This window comes from Caretta caretta, chromosome 1 (genome assembly GCF_965140235.1).
Source record: "Caretta caretta isolate rCarCar2 chromosome 1, rCarCar1.hap1, whole genome shotgun sequence".
Lineage (NCBI taxonomy): Eukaryota > Metazoa > Chordata > Testudines > Cheloniidae > Caretta > Caretta caretta.
The window spans coordinates 330,674,740-330,693,885 of NC_134206.1; the positions used below are offsets into that span (position 1 = coordinate 330,674,740).

The 19,146-nt window shown below is 42.5% G+C and overlaps 1 protein-coding gene across 8 annotated transcripts in view; it reads left to right on the forward strand.

Annotated features, from left to right (window-relative positions):
• PHTF2 (putative homeodomain transcription factor 2) overlaps positions 1 to 19,146 on the forward strand; it is a 183,572-nt gene that overhangs the window by 85,395 nt on the left and 79,031 nt on the right. For all 8 annotated transcript variants that reach the window (XR_007354677.2, XM_048836464.2, XM_048836468.2 and 5 more), the window contains 2 exons: positions 8,400 to 8,469; positions 15,513 to 15,671. Coding sequence is in view for 7 of the 8 variants with exons in the window: in XM_048836464.2 (XP_048692421.1) it covers positions 8,400 to 8,469; positions 15,513 to 15,671 (229 nt within the window). In the remaining variant the exon portion in view is untranslated. The remainder of the gene's footprint in view (positions 1 to 8,399; positions 8,470 to 15,512; positions 15,672 to 19,146) is intronic.

Genomic DNA, 19,146 nt, shown 5'->3' on the forward strand with positions numbered 1-19,146 from the left:
TTTTGCAGCAGTGGGCTTCCCAAACTGTGGTCAGGCAATAGATGTCATGCATATCCCTATTTTAGCATCAGACCACCTTGTCACAGACTACATCAACAGAAAGGACTATTTTTCCTATAGTAATGACAGGCTCTAATGGATACCGGGGGCACTTTACCAACGTCAGTGTGGGCTTGTTAGGGAAAGTGCATGATGTGTGCATCTTTTGGATTACAGGACTGTTCAGAAAGCTGCAAGCAGGGACTTTCTTTCTCAACCAGAGAATTACCATTGGGAATGTTGAAATGCCAATAGGGATCATGGGAGACCCAGCCTACCCCTTGCTCCCATGGCTCATGAAGCTGTACACCTGCCATCTTGGCAACACCAAGGAACACTTCAGCAACCCGCTCAGCAAGTACAGAATGATAGTTGAATATGCTTTTGGTCATTTGAAGGAACACCTGGTATTGTTTACTCACAAAATTGGACCTCTGTGTGAAAAATTTCCCATTGGTTATAGCAGTCTGCTGTTTCGTGCATAATTTCTGTGAAGTGAGGAGGGAAAAGTTTCTGCTGGGGTAGAGGGTGGTGGTGGAACAGCTCTCTGCTGAATCTGAGCAGCTAGATACAAGGGCTATTAGAAGAACTCAGTGTGGAGCTGTAAGTCTCAGGGAGGCTTTGAAAGACCATTTTAATAGTGAGCCAGAATAGTGTGTTGCTGTAGTGTGCTCTATCTGGCCTTGCTCTTTTGTAGCCCAGTATGAATCTTGTAGAGATTGCTGTGTCTGTAGGAATATAACATCAATGCACCTATTAATATTGTCTGTGAATATTATAGATTCTGTGACAAAATGAAGTAATAATAAATCGGTACATGTCAGACCTGCTTGGCACCAGACAGCATATTTTTTGAACTAATAAAGATGAAACTTGATTAAAAAAATATAATTTTATTCAGTAACATGAACCAGGCAATTTAAAAAAAACATCTTTAAAACTTAATAAATTAAGGGAACAAAACTTATGAAGGGGAAAGAACACTGCATTTTAAGTACAAATACACCAACTGTGGCTTTCACAGATCAGTGTATGTGCAGCTATGATTGTCTTTAATGTCCTGTGGAGTGGTAGAGAGAGTGCAGTGACCAGTCATGCCATGTGGAATGTTGGGGGGGTAGGGGGGAGAGAGAGATCCCGATATTGAGTTCTTTATGGACTGCAGTGAGTGTTGAGTACAAGATTGTTGAACCTGCAAGCCAACCGGAGTCCACAACATCTTTGATTGCTGTCTGAGAAGCATAAGCATTTCCTGCTGCATGTCCTTTTCCTTTTTTTGCCCCTTTTTCCTCTCCAGTCAATTCTTAATGATCCTTCATGCTGTCTGCAAGGGTGATCCTAGACCCTGTGCTCATTCTCTAATGCAGCACTGGCTTGCAGGATCTCCTGGAACATGTTTTCCTTAGTCCTCCTCTTTCTTCTTATCTGGATCAAGCATTCTGTGAATGTGGAGGAGGAGACCCTGAAGGCCACAATGGCAGTAACTGCAGATACAACAGACAGAGGTACCATTGTCAGTGTATTCACCATTGAAATAAAAACTTAGGATACTGAACTCACTTCCCTTGATCCCCAAACATTGTAAGCAATATATTCTCCCTTCTCCTTGGCATTGATACAGCACAGCACCAGCCATGGAGCCTATGGCCCTCAGGGAGGGAGTGGGGGGAGAAATGAGTGGGGAATAGCACACAGGCATGAGTATATTTGTGTAGGGCAATGGAACTGAATACTGGCACCGTTTTCCATGGGTGGTGCTGATTTAGCTGATATCGCATTCCTGAGAGTAACAGGCAGAGACTGCACAGCTACAGCTGGCGTCCTGTTGCCACCTGGGCCCGTACGCTGCTAGCCTGTGTACTGCAGTGATGCTTGCTGATGTCAATGCTGGGTAGCATGCAGAAGGTGTCCTATCGCAGTGGAAGAAATAAGGCAGCCATCCCCAGAAACCTTTGGCAATGGATTGCAGAGTACCTCCATGAAAATTTCATCAAGATCCCCGGGGAGGATTCACAGGACATCCTGGTGCACATAAACAAGCAGCTGTGCATGGCTCACTCTGCCTAACTCCAGAGGAGAATGAAAAGCGGATAGCAACTCTACCTCTCTTGATTGTTTCAGTACCTCTTCTAGCACAGGTTTGTTTCTTTGTTCTTTTGATTTGCCTTTAAAAAAAAAAAAGTGTCCTGCTACTTTGTGGGTTACCAGAGATTCCTTCCCCTGCGTCAGGCGTGCCCATGCTGGACTGTGGTGAAGTCAAAAACATGGCTGGCTGGCTTGCTGAGCAGCTGGATCCCCCAGTTGCTTGTCTTCTATACTACTCTAACTCTTCCTTGTCCATCTCCTCCTCCTTGTTGTTCATGGTAGGGGTCTGTCACTTGGGCTCCTCTGAAGTTGCTGAGGATGCCATGCAGATCTTTGTAAAAGGAAGGTATGCAGCTCCACACTGGATCGATTGTTGGGCTCCCTGGCCTTCTGGTATGCCTACCGCAGCTCCTTGGCTTTCATGTGGCATTGCTGCTGGTTCCTGTTTTAGCCCTTCTCCTGCATCCCCTGAACAATCTGTTCATAGATGTCCACATTTCTATGACTGGACTGGAGCTGTGTCTGCACAGCCTCTTTTCCCCACAGGCACAGGAGATCCAACACTTCCTGTGTATTCCAGGCAGGAGCGTGTCTGCAGTGTGTGGCCAGCATGGTCAGCTGGACAGTTACACTCAACAGTGGAGAGCTGCTAGATGTGCTCAGAAAGCTGGGCAATCAGGAAAAGGCATTTCAAAAATTTTCAGTGCTTTAAAGGGGAGTGGTGGGTTCCTGTCCACCTGACCCCTGGGCAACAGTTCACAACTGTGACCAGAGCAGTTGGTGTGAGACATTGTGGGACAGCTCCTGAAGGCCAGTAATAGTAAACATAAGTCATGCACTGTCTGCACTGACATTGCGTTGATTTAACTACATTGATCCTCAGTCTACGATGCTTGGGGAGATGGAGTAATTAAGTTGGCGTAGCGAGGGACTTAAGTCAGTGGGAGCAAAATTTAAGTGTAGACACATCCCACAGCTAGGTGGTCGTATACTGCCTTGTGTTGACCTAATTGTGTGGTTGTATACCAGGCTTTAGTAAACAGTTGTGATAATACACAAGAAGAAGTAGTCAGGTTTCTCACTCCTACCTGTGGAAGCGTTGCAGGGCTAATAGGAGTTTAAAAAAAAAAAAAACAGAATTAACTGATTGTAAAATAGCGAATAAACCTCAAAAGATTTAGTTGAATTCATTGACTACTAGCTTACAGTTTATAGAGAAGAAAATACTTGCAACTTTACATTTTAACAAATTTAATGGCTGCTTTATGTGATAAGATTCTTTAAGTATGATAACTTAGCCTGTGTATTGATCTCATAGCCACTTTACATAAGATAATTGAACAGCAGAGATAGTTAAATTGTTTGAGTGTTTTCTACTGGTTCTATCAAACTCTATTCCATCTAGGGCAGAGGTGGGCAAACTATGGACCACATCTGGCCTGCGGGACTGTCCTGCCCAGCCCTTGAGCTCCCGGATGGGGAGGCTAGTCCCCGGCCCCTCCCCTGCTGTCTCCCCTTCCCCCACAGCCTCAGCTGCCCTAGCTCTGGCCTGCCTCCTGCTGGGCAGTGCGATGGCGTGCCTGGCTCCAGCCGGGCAGAAGGGCTGTGAGCTCCTGCTGTTCTGAGTGGCATGGTAAGGGGACAGGGAGTGAGGGGCAGTTGGAGAGGTGTGGGAGTCCCGTCGGGGGCAGGGGTGTGGATAGGGGGCGGGGCAGTCAGGGGACAGGGAGCAGGGGGGGGTTGGATAAGGGGTGGGGTCCTGGTGGGCAGTTAGGGACAGGGGGTCCTGGGAGGGAGGGGTCAGGGGACAAGGAGCAGAGAGGGTTCGATGGGTTGGGGGTCCTGGTGGTGGTGGTCAGGGGATGGGAATGGGGGGGGGTTGGTTAGGCATGAGAGTCCTTGGGGGCCTGTCGGGAGGGGGGTGGATAGGGATCGGGGCAGTCAGGGGAAAGGGAGCCGGGGGGGGGGGGGAGGGGGTTGGATGGGGGTGGGGTCCCGCAGGGACGACAAGGAGCGGGGGTGGGGTTGGATGGGTCAGGAGTTCTGAGGGGGGCAGTCAAGGGGTGGGAAGTGGGAGGGGGCGGATAGGGGGTGCGTAGGGGGCACAGACTTCCCTACCTGGCCATCCATACAGTTTCGCAACCCCAATGTGGCCCTCGGGCCAAAAAGTTTGCCCACCCCGATCTAGGGAATTCTAGCTAATTTACTAAGCATGTTACAAGGAAGTGTTTTCACTACTTATATTCTCATAAGCAGTGAACAATTAGTAATAAAATGAAAATGCTGTTGAAAGTTGCAGATTTTGTGCCATAGAAATCAAAATATAATGTAGCTTTACTCTTTATAAAGTGTATCTAAGATTCCAATTAGAATGTTTAATTATGAAGTTGGTGCTATATTTTAAGAGACCTCACAGTATAAACTTAAAATAATCTAGGGACATAACCCAGGAGATCCCTTCCAATCCTATCAGGTCCAGTACACTGTTGTTGCAAACAACCCCATCATATAATTCTGTAAATAAATATATCAAGCTCCAATTTAAAAGTAGTTAGGTTTCTCCCCTGTCGTGTCTCTTCTCCCCTCCCCCCCACGCCCACGCCGTCCTACTGGACTTCTGGTCAGAAACCTGCTAAATTGCAGCCTAACTTTATTTATAGCCTGTTTATATACATCTATTCATGTGCCAATGTTGTCCTCAAGCTTAAATAGCTCTTCTACCTCTCTGATGTTTACCCCCTGACATATTTATAGAGAGCAATCATATCCCCTCTCAGCCTTCTTTTTGCTAGACTAAACAAGCCAAGCCCTTAAGTTTCCTCTTGTAAAGTAGGCTCTCCAGGTCTTCATTTCCTTGCTCATTTTAGTAGCCCTTCTTCGTATTTGCTCCAATACGAATTCTTTCTTGAACATGCATGATTAGAATTGTATACAGTATATCAAATGAGGTCTTACCAGTACCTTGTACAAGAGTATTAATACTTCCCCATCTCCACTGGAAATACCTTGCTTCATACATGCTAGGAATACACTTTTCTTTTCCACAACTGCATCATTTTGGTGGCTTAGTCATCCTGTGATTGACTAATACATCCAGGTCTTTCTATCCCTCTGTCATTATACTCGCTCCCATTAGCATCCTGCCTTTGCCCCCATGGTCTGCATTATCACTCTGATTGAAAACTGAGGCAACGTATTCATTTAGTTTGTGAGCCATACCTAGATTGTTTAATCTCTACCCCACTGGTTTTCAACTTGTGGTCCACGGATCCCTTGGGGTCCGTAGATGGTCTACGATTTCCAAAAGGGTCTGCACTTCCATTTGAAATATTTTAGGGGTTCACAAATGAAAAAAGCTTTAAAACCACTGCTTTACCCCATAGCAGCCCTACTTCTTTTCTTGTTCTCCTTTTATTTATATTGGTAAAAAAAACCCTTTTACTATTCATTTTAACTTATTTTGCAAGGCCTAAATAAAGCCTGCCTTAAGCTCATTAAACTACTATGAGGCTTAAACAGGATTTCCTGTTGATAAATTTCAGAGTGGTACCATGTTAGTCTGAATCAGCAAAAACAACGAGGAGTCCTTGTGGCACCTTAGAGACTAACCAATTTATTTGGGCATAACCCATAACTGATTTGGGTTAGTCTCTAAGGTGCCACAAGGACTCCTCGTTGTTTTTCCTGTTGATAAAGTTACATACCACGCCCTTGTAAGATATCAGTTTTGGAAGGATTCACACCATGATACAAAACTCTTCCCCACCCCCAAAATTATACATGTTTAAAATAGTGGGTTTTTTGTGATAGTTGAACTTCCTTTTACATTTGGAGCTGTATTTCTTCAGATTTCACAGTGATCTACAGCTAATTTTGTATCTATTAAGATTCCCATTTCTCATTATGGAGGCTTATTTTCTTGCTCAGCATAACATATCTCAAAAATGAGACTGATGTGCAGACTGAAGGAAGACTTTTACACATCATGTTCTTTACAAGACTTTTCTGACAGTGTTTTAATTTTTACATGCAGCTAGTTTTTCCATATGTGCGGTCTTGTAATATATTTAACTTGCTATAACCATGTTTAGTTGTGCTCTATGGTATGTTGCTTTGTTCTGATTAATTTCTCCTGTTTGTGTCTCCAGCATGCTACAGATTTAGATCAGCTAAATCAAAAGTGTAGAAACAGCATTGTCTTATTCAGCATTACCAGCATCACATCTGTTTGAGCGTGCCAAACTGAAATTACCCATTTAAATTAAATGGAGAAAATTGCATGCATTCTTGCATCTACTTTTCATAAGATGAATTTGCCAGTTTTGGCATTACAGTAATATGACTAATTATCACTGACATTTGTTTGCTTCTGCCATAAGTATAGTGTGACTTTGGGTAAGTCTACACTGCAACAAAAGACCCTTGGCACTGCTGTAACTGGCCTGAGCAAGTTGACTGAAGCTCACAGGGCTAAAAATTGCAATGCAGATGTTAAGGTTTGGGTTGGAGCCTAATCTCTGAGACCCCATTAGGGAGGAGGGGTCTCAGAGCTTGGGCTCCAGCCTAAGCCCAGATGAGTGTGCTGCAATTTTTTGCCCCTCAGCCCAAGTCCTGTGAACCTGTGTCAATGGACCTGGGCGCCAAAACTGAGTGCTGCAGTTTTTTTTATTGCAGTGTAGATATACCTTTTAAGTCTTACGTAAAATAGTACGGTTGTATACTTAATTTTATGAATGAAATTAACATTCTTGAAAATAAAAACTTAAATGTTTTACAAAGGCAACTGCAGTTTATTCATCAGTTTAAAAAGAACTGCAGAAGGATAAGGTTCAACCATCCCTGATGGTAATTCCACATCACTAACCTGCTCTCTTTTGAGAACAAAATATTAACTCTCAATCTGTAAAAACTGTACTCCATTGAGTCCATATCCATGTAATATGGCCAATGTAATTGACCTCAAATTTCAGAAAACAAATGAACCATAATTAAGTCTGTTTTAGTCACGGGTATTTTTTAGTAAAAGTCATGGACAGAAATTCACAGACTGACCTGTCCATGACTTTTACTATATACCCCTGACTAAAACTTGGTGGGGAGAGTTGTGGCCTGGGAAGTGCAGAGGGGTATTGGTGGGGCTGGGGCAGGCTCCCTACCCAGCCCCAAGCTACATGTGCTGCCTTTGCTCCACCCCAAGCCCCAGTCCTGCAGCTCCCATTGGTTGGGAACCGCGACAATGGGAACTGCGGGGACAGTGCCTGCGGGCGGAGGCAGCATGTGGAGCTAGGAGCTGAGGGAGGGGAGTTCCCTCCTAGTAAGCACTGCCCTGCAACCCAATCCCCAGCCCTGAGGTCCCCCCCCCCCAAACTCCCGCTGCTGGGGGGCGGGGGGGCCAAAGACTGCACCAGCAGCAGCCAGTGCGACCGGCCCAGGGGCTGCCCGAGCAGGTTCCGGTCCAGCTGCACTGGGCTGCTGCAGAGGTCATGGAAAGTCACGGAATTCGTTACCTCCGTGACTAACACGGAGCCTTAACCATAATACATGCATAGTTTTCTAAGGCTTGAAAAAGCAAGTGTTGAACTGAGCAATCTCTTGTGGGACAGTCACTTAATAATGGGTATGTGTGTTCCACTGGTGGAGCAAAAAGACCACCTTCCTTTGCCTATCTCTGCCTTTTTATGGCAGATCCTTGTTACCTGTCAGGAAAACTTATTACCCCTTGCTGTCACTGGGATTTAGCAATCTTAAAAGGAGGTTGCCATTGACCTGCAGATTGCCGAGCACAACGTTGTTTGTCATTAGTTGTTTTAGCTGGTACTCCTTTGAGAACTAAAAGCTACATAGTATATATAGATTGCAATTAAAGAGAAAAAGGGTGTAGTGTTTTATAATAAACCACAATCCAAGTATATTACTAACTCTGGCAAATGTGTGTATAGTATTTTGCATTATCGTAGTCAATAAGAATTTTTAGGCACTACTGAAAATCTCACCCTAAGGGGGCAGTAATTGATTAATTTTCATTACGTTATCCGATTAGTTGTAAAATGTTTTTATACCCCATCGTGGCTTTACTTTAACACATTGTTTTTATTTAATACCTGGTACATTGTTCTTTGGAGTATTTGTTACTTTAGATTTCAAATTGTGAATTTGGCATTTTCTTCAATTTTTTCAAAAAAAGTGAAAGACAATTACTGACCCCATTCCTATTTTTAGCTAATGTATATCTTCTGTTTTGGTGTTTATGTTCTAATATTTTTTGCATATTACAGGGTCTGAGGAACAAGCCAAAGAAAACAGGTCACGTGAAGCCAGACCTCATAGATGTTGATCTTGTAAGAGGTAGGGCTTGAGCTAGTAAATGCTGAATTTGTCAGTAATTTGACCTTATGGGGACAGTTATAAAAATAATTGCCTTTATCCTGATAGCCTTGCAGCAGAAGAGTGGAGTATAACTATAAAAATGAGAAGAAACCCTATGGCTAAAAGAACAGGAGTACTTGTGGCACCTTAGAGACTAACAAATTTATTAGAGCATAAGCTTTCATGGGCTACAGCCCACTTCATCGGATGCATAGAATGGAACATATAGTAAGAAGATGTATATAGATAGATACAGAGAAGGTGGAAGTTGCCATACAAACTGTAAGAGGCTAATTAATTAAGATGAGCTATTATCAGCAGGAGAAAAAAAACTTTTGTAGTGATGATCAAGATGGCCCATTTAGACAGTTGACAAGAAGGTGTGAGGATACTTGACATGGGGAAATAGATTCAATATGTGTAATGACCCAGCCACTCCCAGTCTCTATTCAAACCCAGGTTAATGGTATCTAGTTTGCATATTAATTCAAACACAGCAGTTTCTTGTTGGAGTCTGTTTTTGAAGCTTTTCTGTTGAAGAATTGCCACCCTTAAGTCTTTTACTGAGTGGCCAGAGAGGCTGAAGTGTTCTCCTACCAGTTTTTGAATGTTATGATTCCTGATGTCAGATTTGTGTCCATTTATTCCTTTGCATAGAGACTGTCTGGTTTGGCCAATGTACATGGCAGAGGGGCATTGATGGCACATAATAGCATATATCACCAGAAAACAGTTGTCTCCTATTTACATCGAAATTAAAATTAAATCAGTTTAGTTTCCTTAAATTGTAGCTGTAGTTGATCATGTAGATTTATTATAGCCGTAGGCTTAAGAAAAGAGGAAACAATTACTAATTGTTTTCTATCTGATAGTGTCCATTTTAAGAAACTTCAGAGGAAAGTTCAAGAAATCCTGATAAGGGCACTTCAAGGAGTAAGCTTGAGCATAGTCTGAGAAGGTGTTTGGAGATGCTGTATAGTTATTTCTTGCCTGTAAAACAGGTGTATCTGATCATACTTATTGGCTAATAACAGCTCTTAGCCTCAGAGTACAAGTCCTTGTCCTGACTGGCTGCTGCCTTTGGAACTCCTAATCTAAATGCATATACAGACGTGTGCATATCACCCTGTCACTTACCAGCCTCACTCTGATTTCAGAATCGCTGTTGCTCCTTGACCCTGGGAAGGTTTACACTCCACCCCAATAAGTAACTTTTACTATATTTTTAGCTTCCCTTCTCCCCTCTTTTCACACCAGCGCCTCTTTTCATCTTCCTCTCTTTCAACTCCCTTTTAAATACTAAATGCTGAGCAATCCTGTGAGGGGTCAGTCAGAATCAGGAGATGGCAGCAAAATGGGGCTGGTCCCTATGTGACACAACAGGAGCTCTGAGGAGTTTTGAAAACTAAGCTGTGCCCCTGAGAAGTGCCTGTGTTCCCATTTCAGACTAGCTCAATTGATGGAGTGTCTCAATTGATGGAGGGCTGCTCCCATTCACTTTTTAAAAGGATAAGATGGGAGTACAAAGTAAAGGAGCAACAAAAAATAAACACAAGTCAGTTTTAAAAAAGACTAATGGTTTTGGGAACAAAGAAAGGGAGAGAAGGTGGAGACCATTTCAGTATAGCATGAGTATTTTCTGCTAACTCAGTAATAACCATATCCTTGGGTGAATAAACTCAGAGACCTAAGGATTGTTGTTAGCTTGTAATACCCTGTAGTTATTTTAAGTGAAACATGAAATGCAATGTTTGTTTGGCAATATAAAGCTGAAGGACCAGATTTATTGGTATTTTGTTAAGTATTTGAAAGTGAAATCTACAGAGGAGTAGTTCTTCCCAGGAATATATGAGTGGCTAGCACTGCAGAGCTGTTTATTTATTTTATTTGTATTATTGTTCCATCTAGGAGCCCTAGTCTTGGACCAGGACCCCATTGTGTTAGGCACTGTGGAAATATCCATAGATTATGATCAGAATGAAAACAATTCAAGGTCATAGTATTGTATAAAGCCCCTCACAGTCCCTAAGTACTGACGTAATCATCTGTGACCCTTACGCCTCTGCTCCACAGTTAAAATCAGGCAGGGCATGCTCACTCTCCAACTGGGTCAGGGACAGGAGTGTCTCAGTTGAGGCTGTGGAGCTCTCTTCGAAACAAGTCTTCCTGAGACCGTCTTTGACGCAGTGCAGATCCCATTTATTTTTGGCAGGCTATCCTTTTAGAACCATCATCCCTCTCTTCTGTTCTCTTACATGTTGTTACCTCCTTTTCATCCCTAGGGGTTGTGTTAACTGGGAATTGATCTCTCTCATTTGTTAGTGACTTGCCTGAATGGTGGTGGGTTTTACCCTGTACCAGATCCTTTGGTTGGAACAGACTATATATAGTCCTATATATGTGTCCGTGTTTTTATTTTTGTTTTATATTAGTTTTACTTTATAGCTCTTCATGCTTTTCAATAGATGTCTTAAAATACGTTTGCATTAAATTAATTATATTTGAGAACAGGAATCAGTTAAATTTTCACCTTTCCGTTCTATGTTTATATAGCAACTAGGGTCCTGGTCTAGGACTAAGGGTCATATGTGTTTATACATAATATTATATGAACAAAAATCTGTTTAAAAGCACTGTAACTATAAGACGACATGGGATTCGTGGTGATAATATCTGTAAATGTCCATTGCTTCAGAAGTCTGGAGTATAGGCTATATTTAGAAACATCTAAAATGTATTACTCTGTTATGCTTGGGAAGCTTTATCATCTGTAGACCTATGAAACAAGGCAGGACTTCTCCCCAGCTTGTTACAGACTAACGGTTACGCTCTTTTGGGCAGGTTTATTGTCCAAACTTAAAACAAACGAACAAAAAATTCTTCAGCTCACTCTTTAGATATTGGGCTCTTGCTGTCTCTTCTCCCAAACTCTGGCAGTCCTGCAGCTTCCTAGCTTTCTCTCAGTCAGTTCTGCCTCACTGGGTCTTTCTCTTACTCAAATAGCCCTCTGTTTTGGACTATTTGAGAGCTTCCTGCTGGGTCACTCTTACTCTGCCATATCATTCAGGCTGCTCATCTCCTTCAGCCACAGAGAAGGCTTCTGCCCATTTGACTGCCTCCCACACTGAGATATGCTGGCATTGTCTAAATCAGCTCACTTGAGTAGGACCTTTTAAAAATTTGTTCCAGGATGATTTGGTTCATGATTTTCTCAATTGAACTGGTCTCTGGACATAGTCACCAAGCCATGAGGTCTTGTAATCTTTGACCTCTACCTGTGATCATGGCCCCCATGGAAATGGTTCAGCCCAAAACCGTTGTTATACACTTCTGAAGTGAGTCCTAGTCTATCTAAGATGGCAGCCTTCACCTCAGGATAGGAGCCTATCTGCTTGTCACTTACTGCTTGGTATACTGCCTGTGCCTTATGTAGAACTGATCAATGAAATTGTTTTTAATTGTTCACTTTATTAATATAACTTCATAAGCAAAGTTTTATGAATGAAACAACATTCATTCATAAAACCGGTTACCCCAATAACTGGCTAATTGAGTTTCACTTTCAATCCAATTGCTGCGTAAATCACTGAAACTTACACCGTTTCAACATTGTAACTTCTGTTCACTGTTTGCCATTCCTTACACTTGTCCATATTGTAACTCAAACTCCATTTTAACTTGTCCCAAACTCCATTTTAAAATGCTCACTCCATTTTGTAAAAGCTTGCTGCAAAACCTTCATTTTTGCAAAAGCCGATGTAATCTTATTAGTGTAGTTTAGATGTGTGAATGAGGTATGTATGGATGATGGAATCAACCTCCAGCCCCAGCCTGTCCTGATGAAATAAAGTGTAAATACCAACAGCTGAAGATGTAGACAACAGCCCTGACAAAGCAAGAAAGAGTCCACCCTAAAAAGAAAAGAACAAAAGTACAGTTGAAGAAACATCAAAGCCAGGTCCTAGGCTGAAAGTCATGTCTGCAATTGAAGGGTGATCAATCACACCGAACCCAGAGGCAGCGTGACACAGCAAGACCTATAGACTCTGGATTCAAACTAAAGCCTACAAAAAGGATGGGTGAGATGGAAGACTTTGGAGGGTAACATTCTGCTGCCAACATGGAAGGGCATTGGTGCATGCCCAGTAGAGACCCAGCTCTTCCTTGTGCCTGGCTTTCCTGGCCAGTTAGCCACCATAAGCTATGAACCCAAGCCACAAACTCAAGCTACATTCAGGACTGGTAACTATCTAGCAGCTGCAGAGTATTTGATGTGTGTGTGTGTATACATAGGTATTAGATATTAGTTATTGGTCATAAGTCAAATTGTGTTATAATAAACGTGACATCTTGTCGCCTGAAACGATCCTGTGCAATTTTGTCTGTATAATACTTGCCTATCAGGAACAGTGCTGTGTAAGCTATCCAAATTGACTCCTTCCTGCCCATTACACTTGCCACTGTCTCCAAGGAATGGAGGAAGGCCTGGGGGTTATCGTCTGGCCCAGCTTCACCAGGCAAGGGACTAGGTGACCTGAGCTTCCCTCTCCATCACCAAGCAGGTTCCCCTGGGTCTCTTGACCCAACTGCTTCTGTAGCCATTCCTGTTGCTGGAGGGGGGGCCTCTAGCCAGTGCTGTTGAGCAGCAAGTTGTGCCTCTGTTGCTTCTCTAGCCTGTCTATCAACTGTAGGAGCATAGCTTGGGTCTTTGCTGTTCCTGTTGCTGCTGTGCTATCATCAATAGATGTATCATCTCCTCCATCTTCCTTAATCAGCCAAACTAGGTGGGCTCAGTCAATGCTGGGGCTTCAATTTCCCTTTTTTTTTTCTTGGCACCAGTAATCCTCTTCGCTCTCCCCTGTACCGGGGCCAATTTCAGTGCTAGCCTTCTCTTCCACATATCAGAAGGACGGCTTCTCCCCAACTTGCTATGGACTCATTACCACACCCACAGTATCTCTCAGGCAGGTTTATTATCCAAACTTACACAAACAGTTCTGCAGCGGACCATTTACATTTTAGGTTCTCACTTCTTCCCTTCCCAGGCAGTTCTGCTTCCTGCATCTTCCTAGCTCTCTCTCAGCCATTTCTGCATCACTGGCTCTCTGTCTGACCTTTGTAACTGCAGGTGCAGCCCTGCCCCCTTAATTTGCCCAACTGGGAGCACCTGTTCTGGCATAGGGAAGATGGACCTACTTCAGTTACGGGGGTCAGCCACCCTGAGAAATTCTAGAATTAATTCACAGGGTTAGGCATTGCAGCAAACTGCCAATAATAATACTACTAAGTTCTTATGTTGTGCTTTTCATCAATAGATCTCAGTGTTTTAAAAAAGGAAGTATAATTATCCCCCTCTTACACATTTATTATTATGCCCTTCAGTAAAGCGCATGTATCATGATGGAAAATTCCTTTTGTTTTAGTTAACCAAAATGTAGAGCTATATATCGAGGTACAGTGCTTTTAAGCAAGATTTTGTGGATCCTGGAAAAAAACTCTTTATTTCTGATGATTTTTTTAAAAAATGCTATTTTTTTTTCAGGAAAAAATATTCTGCATGTATACGAACAAATGCATAAAATGTACAATTAATTATGACCATGGTTGAACTAAGTACAATGAACATACTACCTGCTAAAATAATGTAACAAATAGTTGCTTCTGAGGTCTTAAACTAGTGCCGAGACTTCCAAACCGTTCCCATTGGTGTAAGGTAGAAACAGATTTATCGTTATGGGTGCAGGGAAGGATATTTTATTGTTCCTGATTTTTCCATATAGAAGATATGGATCCTATGTATGCTCACATTTTTATCTCCTCACCAGCATATTCCTTTTTTAATAGGATTATGTCTATTAAAGTATCTGTTTAGGCTTGAAACACTAACCAGACGTCTGCTATCCAGTTTTAAATATTAGCCAGATGTAGACATGAAAAATAAGGGTGGGGTTTCCACCAACAAGGTCCAGGAGCATCACACTGGTGGGAAACCCATCCCCTGTCGCATCAATTTTCTGGGAAAAGAGAAGGTGTTGGGATTTCCACCAGGGTGTTGTCCCTGGACCCTGCTTAGTGGCTTCAAGTATCAGCCTCTGCCTAGCTAGTAGATAACTGGTAAACTTGAACTTTCATCCTTCTCAATTTGTTGTTAAGGTGCTTTGTTTCTGTTTCTTTGAGACCCCCACAGAACTTCTTGGGAAGAGTTAAGGGGAGGAGGAAAGAGATCTTTGATACTCTACCCTATCACAATGCATAGCGTTTCTTGACTGCTGTGATTCTGCAGAAATTGATGGCTTAGAAACCACATTCATCAGGAAAAACTTCTCTCTCACCACTAGCAAGTGGATTTTTCAAGCCCTGATTATTTTATTACGTTATTTGCTTTTCAGTATCTTAGTGAAAGATTCTTTGTTTTCAAAATGCTGACCGTGGGAGACACTGTGATGATCCACAGAATCTAGGAACGTTATATGGAAATATAAAGTTTTTTAGCACATGAGAAAATTGCATGCCTATGTTGCCCATACAGTCTACCACATTACTACCCAAAGTCTCCAAAAGTGTGTGTTTGCCAGTTGGTTGCTAGTGTATTTAACAGTTGTGTCCATAAAATGTATCTTTAGCCAAGTCTATGTAAATCTTAAATTCCTGGTCATTTGACTATTTATAATGTGTTTTAGGTAATTCAGGTAGAAAAACTAAGTTATCCATAACACATAGGAGTAACTTTATTCTAATAGAGCAAAATAAAATCATGCAGTTGAAAATAAACTTTCACTTTTCAACAAAAATCCTTAATGATTGCTTTATTTTACAAGGTACTGGAGGTGGATTTGAAGTTTTGAATCCTGAAGTAGGTTGCCTTTATACAACCTGGTTGGTGCATGTGTGTGTATATATATGTACTATATGGATGCATTTATACACAAGACAGCTTTGTGATTATATTGTACTAAAATGATAACCAAAACTTTATTAGATAAGTGTATTTAAGAATAACTTCAGTTGTCTTTTAATTTTAGGATCTGCCTTTGCTAAAGCAAAACCTGAAAGTCCTTGGACCTCTCTGACCCGAAAAGGAATTGTTCGAGTAGTTTTCTTTCCATTCTTCTGTAGGTGGTGGTTACAAGTGACATCAAACGTCATATTTTTCTGGCTGCTTGTTCTTTACCTTCTACAAGGTATAATTGGATAATAAGATAATATAACGGCAAACATTTGTTTTTAACAATATTGAAAATACTGTATCTTGTCAAGTTCACTCAGTACTGACAAGATACACTATTTTCAAAGTGCTGAGCAGTCCTAATAATGCACCTTTAATTTACACAGCTTACCCCAGCTAAAGGCTGCTTTCCAAAGACCCCCTCGTAAGTCCTGAAAAATGTGGGGAAGAGAGCATTGATGGCAGCACACAGCATTGTGGCCAGTAGGCATCAGGGAGAGGCTTCAAATTACACAGGGGGGCATGGAACAGCCCAGAATTGGGAGGGCATAATGGAGGCTTAAAGCCATTCTAGCTCCCCTTCCACTTGAACAGTGAAATCTGTGCTGTGCTTCCATTCTCTCTATGATGAATATGAATATTAAGAGTTTTCTGAACATCCAGGGAATGCTAGAACTCTGAGCCCTGAGGAAAATAACTTCGTCAGCACCCTTCCAGTAGCTCTTCTCCACCATTTTTCGCTGCTGCCCAAATTTCTAGTTTCACTTCCTAGTACTATTTCCTTTTGCTTGCCTTTATGTATACCCTGTTTCTAAGTGTATTTAAAATTCATAATTAATGTTGCATTTAGGATCTATAATTAGCTGTGCATTCTGGGTATATTTTAAATCACTGGAGAGATTTTACTCTGGATAGATGCAGTCTGGGGATAGTTGGGTGTATTTTTTCATGTAATATGTTCACTAACCTAAAATCAGATTAAAAGTGTGTTAACATGCTGCAAAACCATGCAAATATGTGTCCCAACAAATATCCACAAATGGACCTTCCTTTTTTTTAAAATATTGAATAAATGTATATACGCTTCATAGAATCATAGAATATCAGGGTTGGAAGGGACCTCAGGAGGTCATCTAGTCCAACCCCCTGCTCAAAGCAGGACCAATCCCCAACTAAATCATCCCAGCCAGGGCTTTGTCAAGCCTGACCTTAAAAACCTCTAAGGAAGGAGATTCCACCACCTCCCTAGGTAACGCATTCCAGTGTTTCACCATCCTCCTAGTGAAAAAGTTTTTCCTAATATCCAACCTAAACCTCCCCCACTGCAACTTGAGACCATTACTCCTCGTTCTGTCATCTGCTACCACTGAGAACAGTCGAGATCCATCCTCTTTGGAACCCCCTTTCAGGTAGTTGAAAGCAGCTATCAAATCCCCCCTCATTCTTCTCTTCCGCAGACTAAACAATCCCAGTTCCTCAGCCTCTCCTCATAAGTCATGTGTTCCAGTCCCCTGTTTGTTGCCCTCCGCTGGACTCTTTCCAATTTTTCCACATCCTTCTTGTAGTGTGGGGCCCAAAACTGGACACAGTACTCCAGATGAGGCCTCACTAATGTCGAATAGAGGGGAACGATCACGTCCCTTGATCTGCTGGCAATGCCCCTACGTATACATCCCAAAATGCCATTGGCCTTCTTGGCAACAAGGGCACACTGTTGACTCATATCCAACTTCTCGTCCACTGTAACCCTTAGGTCCTTTTCTGCAGAACTGCTGCCGAGCCATTCGGTCCCTAGTCTGTAGCGGTGCATGGGGTGCTTCCGTCCTAAATGCAGGACTCTGCACTTGTCCTTGTTCAACCTCATGAGATTTCTTTTGGCCCAATCCTCTAATTTGTCTAGGGCTCTCTGTATCCTATCCCTACCCTCCAGCATATCTATCTCTCCTCCCAGTTTAGTGTCATCTGCAAACTTGCTGAGGGTGCAATCCACACCATCCTCCAGATCATTTATGAAGATATTGAACAAAACCGGCCCCAGGACCGACCCTTGGGGCACTCCACTTGATACCGGCTGCCAACTAGACATGGAGCCATTGATCACTACCTGTTGAGCCCGACAATCTAGCCAACTTTCTATCCACCTTATAGTCCATTCATCCAGCCCATACTTCTTTAACTTGGTGGCACGAATACTGTGGGAGACTGTGTCAAAAGCTTTGCTAAGGTCAAGGAACAACGCGTCCACCGTTTTCCCCTCATCCACAGAGCCAGTTATCTCGTCATAGGAGGCAATTAGATTAGTCAGGCATGACTTGTCCTTGGTGAATCCATGCTGACTGTTCCTGATCACTTTCCTCTCCTCTAAGTGCTTCAGAATTGATTCCTTGAGGACCTGCTCCATGATTTTTCCAGGGACTGAGGTGAGGCTGACTGGCCTGTAGTTCCCAGGATCCTCCTTCTTCCCTTTTTTAAAGATGGGCACTACATTAGCCTTTTTCCAGTTGTCCGGGGCTTCCTTGGGTCACCATGAGTTTTCAAAGGTAATGGCCATCTTCATTTAGAAGAATTTACTACAGTATCATGCATGTTACATTAAAATTAATCTTTGAAACAAGGTCAAACATTGAAGACCTTGCACTTGAAGGGGATGGACTTTTTAGTTCTAAAACAAATGGACTCTTAGAGAAAATGAAAGAGATAGGATCAACAGCTATACATCAGGGTTTCTTGCAACCTTTTAAGAGGGAAATTCCTATACCTGCTTTCAAATAGCAAAGGCAAATAGCAAAGGCAACATTGTCCACCTTATTCTTCATCTTTGTATTTCAACAAAGGCAGACAACACTACCGGCAGCAACAATGGCAGTCACGGCTTCTCAGTAGCAATATAAAAGATGTCCCTTTAAATCCATGATGAGAGAAAGGAATTTGTCCTCCATTACTTCTGTACCTGCAGTTAAAGTGCAGATGTGACATGAAGTTCAAGAGCAACAAAACAACCTTGAATTCAGTTCCCTGAACAATTGGAGACTCTTTGTCATGTTTACAGCAAGTGGCAAAAGATACTGTAGACAAATGGGTTTTGGATATTATAAAAGGACAGTTTGAAATCTTCCCTCCAGATCAGCGTCTCCTCCCTCTCTTTTCATGGATCCTTCTCTCAAACTGGTGTTAAGAATAGAAATCCTACACTCTATTAATGGATGGAGCAGTAGAGGAGGTTCAGGAAAATCTCAAAAACTGGGGTTCCTACTCCCACTATTTCCTAATTCCAAAGGAAGATGGAGGTCTTCATCCCATCCTGGATCCAGGGCTGAACAGATGCATCCAAAAGCTCTTCTTTGAGTAGTGTCCCTATGTGTGCTCCACTGTAGGTGTATCTGTGCCCCTGTGCCTCTAATTGGAGATTTTTAACAAGAGGTCTCTGGAATCACCGGGAGTCTTGCCTTCATATCCGTGTTCTGGAGTTAAGAGCAATTTGTTGGCACTCAGATCATTCCTTTCTCTGGTCAGATCATTCAGTACTCCAGTGCAAAGATCAGTGGTTCAAGCAGCCACAGACAGTATAACAGTATATTAGAGGGGGCAGGGTCTCTCAATGAGTCAGTGGACCAACTACACAGAGACTTTTCCCAGATGCACAAATGGTACTTCGGGGCTTCATAGCTACTTTGGGGTACTTCAGATAAAGATCTGTTTACAGAAGATTT